At 40.6% G+C, this 9,417-nt stretch overlaps 1 protein-coding gene across 3 annotated transcripts in view; it reads left to right on the forward strand.

Annotated features, from left to right (window-relative positions):
* The window catches only part of cdk18 (cyclin dependent kinase 18), a 46,724-nt gene extending 37,468 nt beyond the window's left edge, over nucleotides 1–9,256 (forward strand). For all 3 annotated transcript variants that reach the window (XM_063910510.1, XM_063910511.1, XM_063910509.1), the window contains 6 exons: nucleotides 348–445; nucleotides 548–653; nucleotides 1,220–1,262; nucleotides 1,359–1,449; nucleotides 4,856–4,933; nucleotides 5,575–9,256. In XM_063910510.1, the coding sequence (XP_063766580.1) occupies nucleotides 348–445; nucleotides 548–653; nucleotides 1,220–1,262; nucleotides 1,359–1,449; nucleotides 4,856–4,933; nucleotides 5,575–5,609 (451 nt within the window). In that variant the 3' untranslated portion in view covers nucleotides 5,610–9,256. The remainder of the gene's footprint in view (nucleotides 1–347; nucleotides 446–547; nucleotides 654–1,219; nucleotides 1,263–1,358; nucleotides 1,450–4,855; nucleotides 4,934–5,574) is intronic.
* The last annotated feature ends 161 nt before the right edge of the window (nucleotides 9,257–9,417 follow it).

Below are 9,417 nucleotides of genomic sequence, written 5' to 3' on the forward strand. Positions count from 1 at the left end.
CACAGAGCGTAATTCATCTGCATCTTCCTTGTGCATTGTTGCAGCATGCCACGGTGACAAAACCCACACAGCTCTGGTAAAGCAATGAGGATTAAATGTGTTTCTCTAGCAGCCTCCAGCCTCTTATGAGCTCACCTAGCTACATGTCCTCTTCTCTGACCACAGGGCGCCTCTTCATTACTGTGTCAGTGATGGAACAAAGGGCTGCACTGTGCCCACTCACGCCACACGTGTTTGCACTTATGATCAGCGCTCTTTGAAGTGCGTTTGTTGATCACCTAGGGTTTTATAATTGAAGGGCTCTTTGTATTTGCTCCTCATCCCTGTTTCTTCATCTCCTCTTGCAGGGGCGTGGGTTGCATCATGTTCGAGATGGCAACTGGTCGTCCAATGTTTCCTGGGGCCACAGTGAAGGAGGAGCTGCACTTAGTTTTTAGGCTTGTGGGTAAGAAAGCTGCACACACAGGCTGATATTGAGTAATATGTGCAGTGAGAAGAAGGGATAGAAGCATGCAACCTTACATGCATATGTTCTTTTGTCTTCCAGGCACTCCAACAGAAGAGTCTTGGCCTGGTATCAGCAGTAATGAGGAGTTTAGGTCTTACCTGTTTCCTCAATACAGACCTCAAGCTCTTATCAACCATGTGCCCAGGTAAGATGAGCAGTGTCTGAGGTATAAATTAAAAGACTCTACAATGTCTACAGCTTTAGAAGTGACCGTGTTCACTATTTTAGCTTTGTTTTTAGAATGCTAACAGATGCTAACTAGGCTAACGTTTGCCGATCCGGAAGTTAACTTCACAAGGGCTCACTCGTCCAAAAGGGAATGGGATGTTTCCATTGGATTTTGGATTATCCCCACACATTAACCCCACTAACGAAAATGCAATCGCCAGAAGTGAAAAGCTAACGTTACGATATGAACCAACTAAACGATGGCTCTGCATCACCACCGCTAAGCTAACGGCGGCTAATGTTCAGCTTGATGACGTTAAGTTGTCTCGTTTAGCCCCTTGTTATCAACCACCTTTTTTAAGACACTTTTATGTTATAGAATAACAAAATGTTCTTCTTAAAAGCAAGTTATCTCTCCATCATTTAGCTTAATAATAAGAGCAATTGAAGCTAACTCCCCCCTTGTGTATGTACCTTCATTATCAGTATCAGCATGTAATTGTTCCCTTAATACCAACTGATTTCACCTTTTCTCTCTGTCAGGTTGGATACAGAGGGGATCGACATGCTGACTGCTCTGCTGCTGGTATGAGACTTAAAAAAAAAGAAAGAAGTGTCACTCATCTCGATATGAGAAGAACTGGACTGTGATTAATGTGCTGCTTTTATTTTGTGATCACAGTACGACACCAGGAGCCGAATCTCCGCTGAAGCCTCACTACGACACCCCTACTTCACGAGTCTGGGGAATAATATACACAATTTGGCAGACAGTGAGCAGACACACACACACACACACACACACACACACACACACACACACACACACACACACACACACACACACACACACACACACACACACACACACACACACACGCCAGACTCAAACGTAGGTGACATTCTGATAATACTTTATTGTAAAGAGTACCCTCTGAACACACCTCTGAAGCCTCTTGGGTGTGTCAAAAGCTTTTTTGCAAACACCTGTTAATAAACTGTCTCAGCTGTGGCCTTTCTAAAAAAAACTAAATTACATTGCCATCTTTTGAACACAAATAGGACATAAAATGCACATTTCTAGTACAGCTTAAAGGTCAGAAACAGAATAGGGAAACCAGGTTCCAAGAAGCCTCATGTGGGACAAAGAGTATGTTCGTGTCGGACAATTTGGGACTGTCAATCAAATGCAGGAAATTGGCTCAATTTGTGGGCCAAATGTTAAAAATGCTGTGCAGTCCCACACAAAGCAGGACACCTGGTCATCCTAGATGAAACACATTGTGAGTTTAAAGAGCGCTGGGTTTAAATTAAGTGCTGGCATCCTTTTGTACCACTGCAACATTAATTCAAAGGTTTCCTCTGGCTAACGTATCTGCCTTATGTCGTTTTTTGTCTCGAGCTTCCATTATTAGCATATAGCCTGTTAAACTCCACGCCATGGTTGTCAAGGAACGTTCTGAGCTCACCCTAACTCTTACACCATTTTGTTCCATTACAACATTTGTAAACCTTGAATTTGGCTAAAGTATCTGCCTTAAAGGACTTATGAAACGAATTTTAATTGTTGGAATTTCACAGTTTTGGGTGCTGATTCTAAAGGTTCTAAGCCTTGCGATTAAAATGAGATATTGTCTGGATAATAATTTATCCGGGAAGTCATGTTAAAACGGGCTCAAAAGGAGCCACATTTTGTCTTTTTGTGCGAATTCATTTTTTTATGCGTGACGTCATAGGGTTGACACAGAAGTTCTAGTAGTCTAACTGTAATGGCGGCGTCTATGGCTAAGACATCAAAGCACGGTGGAAAATATTGTGTTGCTGGAGGGCCAAATGGTGTTAGTTGCAAAAATAGCAGCTTCACTGAAGGCATCTCTCTGCACATGTTTCCGAAACAAAAAAATACTGGAACTGTTTTCCGTTTTCGCCCGGTAGGGCTAACGGCTCATCCTGGTAGGCACCAACATAGTCCGACTCCACAGACTCACCATCTGTATCTGTAGGCCTACTAGAACTATCTGTCTCGCTCCTTTCACTTATTTCGGAAATTTCCAGATCTGACATTACTGGACTTGTTTTTTTAATATACATATAATAGTGTTCGCTTACTGTTCGCTTCTGAGAAAATACTCTTGAGCCTGCGTCAAAGCAAAGCATCTTCCTTGTCAACCGTTGCCATAAACAAAATGAACTAAGGTAGATGTAGCTGGTTGATCGATACATTTCGGCATAATAATGGGGATAACGCCATTGTTTATTAAGCTTACATTAAAACCATGTTATTATCACACAAGTTTTTTTTAAGTGGCTGGATTTCAAAGTGCCACTTCGTTAGGTTTCAACCAGTAGCGGTGCGTGGCCAATTTTACAGAGGAGGCCAGAGAGATCGTAAGCTACTGAATGACGTCATACCCATGTCAACAATGTGACTAAAAGTAGCATAAATAAATCAGGACAAATGATTGCAGCTGCTGCTATTTATTGACACCATATCGCAACAAGCTTAAACAAACACAACACAACACAACACAAAACCTTACACCCATATTTGTAATCTCAATAATACACTGAACTGTAGCCTACAGGTGGCCTCACATTCTAAAAGTCTCTGACGGGTTCACACCGCTGTCCGCAGGATGCTAAAGTGAAAGCCTCGGCTGTCACATTGCGTAAAGAAATAAAGTAAGCTTACTCACTATTTGTAGAGAAATGCCATTCTCCTATCCTTAATGGTGGCGAAATGATCTGTTGGAGCGGTCAAACAAGAGGCATGGCCAGCAGAAAAGACAATTTAGCATTACACTCCCTGTTAGCCAGTCCGTTCTCGTATAGTTCCCTTCACAAAACGTCCGGGTATTTCCTTTAGCTCTTCCCTGAGTAAGGTCGAGATTCGGAGTGGACCTACCCTTCTGTTTTATTTTTAACTGAATTTCAAACGGTAGTTTAGTGAAATCGTTTCTCAGAAAAAACTCTGGGTCTCCGTCGCCATCCATTCTTACTTTCTAACCTTCCTTCACGGTTAGCAACAGCATGGTTGTGTGTGGTTACGTACTTACGTATTAGTGTAGGAGGCACGTACAAGCTAGCCTCCTCATTTTTTAAATTTTTACAGTTTGATTGACCTTGATGAGCGTTCGGTGACAAGCCGAGCTTCAATCTGATTGGCTAAAACCCTTAGTAGTAGTGGAGGCCAAGTTAAACGGGCCTCCTTAGATGGCAGTATTTCACCTATAGGGGCGCTGTTTTGCTCGCTCAAAGAAAAACATGACATCAGGGAATTAAACACGGCATATTTGGAACCTAAAATGTGCGTCATGAATCCCAACGCATGGATATTTTTTTATCGAATATAAATGAGGAGGCCACGCCTCCCTTGGCCTCCGGGAGAAAACGCCACTGGTTTCAACGTGTCAAAGACAGCGCAGCAGAATGCCATACCTGCGAAACCGGCATGTTCAAATCTTTTCCAGTTTACCACAGCAAACATACACTATTGTGTCATTTGATTGATAACATCTTAATAATAATAAGCGTGTAGTAGAAGCGATGGCTGTTTTGTGCCCGCCGATCCTGTGCCGAAAATGGTAACTTTCTTTCATTTCCATTAGCCTACCCATAGCCTACGGGAGGTGCAGAGAGCCTCTACAATATAGATATTAAATCGATTTGTGTGGCTTAAATTCAACGAAAGTTTTTCCACATAATGTTAGAGGTGTGTTCTTTCGACCTGCTGATGTTTGTATCAGAATTTTGGTTCCTTGATGAGATATAGGTCCATCAAATGTATGTTGTTTTCGCAGCCAGCCATACCAGCAAATAAGGGAGTCAACCCTATGACGTCACGGTCACATGGCCAATTTCGCACCCAAGGCCACATAATTCACACTTTTAAATGGCCGTTTTAACAAGTTATGCCCGGAAAATTTAGTTCAAGTTGGATTGATGGTTTAAGAAAAAGTCAAAATTTCATTTGAATGATAGATGAAAATTCATTTCAGTTGCACTTTAATGAGTTGTTTTCTATGGCTTCCATTATTGGCATATAGCCTGTTAGCTAAACTCCACGTCAACTTCTGTGTTGTATCGCCCTTAAAGCAGTGGAGCAGTAATCCAGCAATCCGGAAACATACTTATTTTTTGTGTTTCTTAAGTCATCCTCTGTCCCTTTTTTGTGTTTAGCTGCTTCAGTGTTTTCCCTCAAAGAGCTCCAGCTCCAGAAGGATCCAGGCCACCGCAGCTCAGTGTTTCAGCCTTTAGGTAAGATCCTGCTGCACGTCCTCACATGATACTGCAAATCTCCCTCTTTGAAAGCCCCTCATTTCCTCCTGGGAAAGTAGACGTACTTTACTAACTTGACTACGTTCTTCACATGTGTCTTTATAGATATGCACTTTAGTTTGGTTATTATTCTCATCGTCCACTTTAATATATCACAAATGTTGTGAGTCTGACTGATATTTATTGCATGATAACAATGTACGTTTCCAGATGCTATGAAACATATTCAAACTAACCTGTTTTATTCCTGACAACATCTCAGCTAATGTAGTGTCTGTTGACTGCTAATTAGCAGACCTAAGAAGAACTGTAAAGAAAAGGGAAATAAACAAGAACGTATACAAATTAAAAACAGATTGCTGTCATATTTCTATACTGTTATAAGGTTTTAATGTAATTAGTATGTCCTTCTACAACTTTCCTTCCCTCTTAAGTTATATAACTTCATGGCCTTACTCATAATGCTTAATTTATTTGACAAGTGTTAAGATTACCTGCAGTCTTTGGATATAAATATACGAGTCATTGCTAATAAACGGCATCATATATTTCAATCTAGCTAAGAGTGAATAATCATCATTCTTATAAAACGGATTTGATTTCATTCTGTCTCTCTTCAGGTCGGGGAAAGAACCGAAGACAGAGCATCTTCTAGAGGTCCCAGAGGAGGATCAGAGACGCTCAGAGAAGCCGCCTTTTCCAGACCACTGCACAAAGGCCATCAAAGCTCAGCTCATTCCCAAGCATGCTAACCTGTGTGCACACACCTGCATGTACACACAGACTCGTGTGCACTCACTTATTTCCAGGGGAGTTCACCAACGGAGACTCACATGGTTTCTGGAAATAAACTTGTGAAATGACTGAGCAGAGATACCCTCCCCCTGCACACACAAGTACAGAACATATTTGCACACATTTGCACAATCAACGACACTGAACATGCTGCCATTACCTATTTGCACACACGATAGATGTATAATTATTCTGCTGACACACATTTGCATTATAGCCCATGATTTTTGACCACTAGGCCCCTGCTTGAAACTTGAATATTTTCCATTTAGAGCATACCCAGGGCTCTAGCCATGTGAGGTAGCTACCACATCTGGAACCTCTGCGTTTTGTTTGTCTTACTAAGGTTAAGGCTTGTCTCTACAGTAAAATGTAGCTTGAAGATACACTCACTGAGTTTCATAAAGCATGCAGTGGCAAAACATTCCCTCGCAAAATATTACAAATGTTATGATCATAAATTCCCCAAATGCACCTCTTACAAACCTCCAAACACTATGACCAGGAACCAAAGAGAGGGTTTCTATTTATTCATGTTTCAAGTGTATTGCCAGGAGAAAAATGATGTCAGAGAAATGCTTAAGGTTTTATTTTAATCATTATTTGTCTGACCTACAAGTAGTTAAAACATACTGATTTAATAAATAAAAGGGCCCTCAGGTTGTTAAAATCTCCCAAATGTTAATAGCGGCTAAAGCCTAGCCTGCTAAAGCCTAGCCTGCTAACAGGAACTAGCTACAAGTACAGACTTGACAATTAAACAATTGATGTCTTTGTTAGCTACAGATAAGCTAACAGGCTCATTTAGCATCCCAAAGTTTCAAAAGGCTACTAGCTTCTAAAATGTTTGGATCATAAAGGGTCCACTAAATACAGTATGTTAGCTCATACATAATATATGGATTCATGTAGCATTATTAGCACATTGAATCTAAAAAAGAACATGTTAAAAATGACCCAAAGGGCCCTCAGGTTGCTTAAGTCCCCAAAATGCTAACAGTGGCTAAGGCCTAGCGTGCTGACCGCAGCTAAATTACAAGATAAGAGTGGGAACAATTACACTAGCTATGTCTTTGTTAGCTATACATAATGCTAACAGGCTAATCAAGCAGTGGTTCACCGGGTCAACGTAACACAGTACGTTAGCTAATACATGATATATGGAGCTAATGATGGTTAGCTACCGGGAGAGGCAAGCTAGCTAAACAACACAAACGATGTATGTGTGTTAGGCCTGTCAGAAGAGTCCCAAATATGGCAGCTATGGATGTGAGTCTTGAAGTGGTACATTCCCAAGCAGTCAGAACACTGAAGTAGTAGCAACACACTGTTCATTTACAGTAATTTTACTCATGTGAAACAAACATTGGACCTGCCAAAAAAAAATCTCAGTCACGTAACAACACTCCGATGTAAAATGGATTCAAGGAGTCGACAGATGTGTGAGGTACACTCAGTGTTAAGAGCTGACCAGTTTTTTTGAAGTTGCCTTAGTAACATGTGCATGAAATTTCAGCTTGTGAAGAATCTTGTCTTTTAGCGTAGCCAACGTGTTATAGGCGAAATTTGCTTTTGTGTGTGTGTGAACAACTCACCATGAGTGTGTGTATTTCTTAGTCTCCTATTTGCACAAACCAGAAGTGTCCTCTGAAGCTTACTCCCTTCCCTTGTGTCCTACTTTACATGGTTCGAAAATATGACCACATGTCCTTAAACTCTGATACTCTTACCTACAAATACTTTCCGGTAGCAAACAGCTCTTAGTAGGACTCACCACTAAACCCTTATTTTGTTTGCACAGCTTTTCTACAGCTATTGCATTGTATAGCATGTAGGCCTACAGTTTGACTAAGAGAGTATAAGTATCTGCTGAAGTGAAACCATCCAATCTTCCTTATATAATGTTCTTTATGTGACTTAGCCCAGGGGTTATGCATACAGGAGGGATCTGCGGTCAAGAAATTAATAGGGGGTTTGCGGCTAAACCGCCCTCTCCTTAATCTGCAATCTCCATCTGCTGCACGTCTGAGAAAAATTCTCCGTCATGCAAGTCAGAAGTAGCTCTGAAGACATTAAGCCTTTCATCTAAAGGCTCCTTCAGTTCTGATTGACATGTGGGTATTTAGGGTGAGGTATAAAACAAACTGTTGTCTCATTTCATCTGAAGGAAACAGCTTTGATCCATGTTCCTTAGATGAATATCCGCAGCAGTTTAAGCATCTGTAAATCAAATGATGAAATCACCCTCCTACTGCTTATGGCTTTTCAACCTACCCTATTTTCCTTAGAGATAGCTCTGTCTGTATAAGCGAAACGGATTTCTTACAATACCCATCTCCCTTCATTCATTCATTCTTTGGCAATTTGAACCATAAAGATAACCCTTAAAAGCCCAAATGTGAGTTCATACCAAGAACGTAACACACTGGGACACGTAATAACCTTTCTAATTAACAAAGTACAGTCTCTCCTCTTGAAAGCTTGGGAGAGAAGTTCAAATTGTGTCTGTACCGGACGTGTGTGCTTCTCACGTTTTGTCTTCAGAGACTTTTACAGGAATTGTTGAATGCATCCCTTTCAGTTCCATCGTTAAAAAAGGTATAGATCAGATCCGATAGGGACTGTGTTTGAAGTAGAGCATTCGCAATGAGCATGTAATGCCACATTGTCCATGCATACTGTAGAACTGAACGACTCTCACGTGACTATTGTTGCAGACTGAACTCTGGTTTCAGACAGAGGGTGAAAAGAGGTGCAGTATGAGGAAAAAATAAAGACCTTTTTGAATATTAAAGCCACACAAAAGGCACAAAATACGAACCTGAAAGTGTGCATTATACAGTATGTCCTCCTTAAATGCTCTGCCCTCCTCACATGTCACTGACAACTGAGAAAGCTTTGAGAGGCGAAACGTCTTCAAGAAATTCAAGACAACTTCTAGATGATTAGGACTTTGATCATCCAGCTTGAGACTGTTAGGGACTACAAAGATGGAGGTAAATGTAAATTGCCTTTAAAAGTGAATTAAGGACCATTCAACCCTCTGTTCATGTGATAAAAGCAGTGAGGAGAGAAACCCGCTGGGACTTCAGAGGGATGTATAGCTGTGGATGTTACTCTTCCAACCTCCCCCTTCCTCCCCTCAGTGGCAGAAGTATTACTGTGCATTTAGTCGTGGTAAATGAAGCTATTTTAAATACTGTAATGAAAAAGAAATAATATATATATGTATTTTAACAGATGTTTCCATCTTTCTCAGTGAGTTTTATGCCGTTTAAAAATAGAACGCTGTATTTAAAAGTATAACAAAGAAAAAAACCTGCAGATGTCTAAATGTTTTATAAAAGATAAGTTTAGATTTTGTATGAGGTGTGATATTCTGTGGGATTTGTCTACACTGTTATGACATGAGAAATTGAATGTACTGTGACTGCCAAAAGGCGTAACATTGATTGAGTAATTGATTGATTAATGGATAAATAAACTATTGAAATTCTGGCACACTCACCTCGCCTATTTTATTTGTTTCCCAAATATTAACACGGTTTTTATGACGTAGTGATGTAGTTCTTTGAGGATGCAGAACAAAGACAGGTGTACAATAACATAGATGACCAGAAGATGGTGCTACCGCTGTAATGATTGCAGTGGATCATTGCATAACAGCA

Source organism: Eleginops maclovinus, chromosome 20 (assembly GCF_036324505.1).
Source record: "Eleginops maclovinus isolate JMC-PN-2008 ecotype Puerto Natales chromosome 20, JC_Emac_rtc_rv5, whole genome shotgun sequence".
In the NCBI taxonomy this organism is placed as follows: Eukaryota; Metazoa; Chordata; class Actinopteri; order Perciformes; family Eleginopidae; genus Eleginops; species Eleginops maclovinus.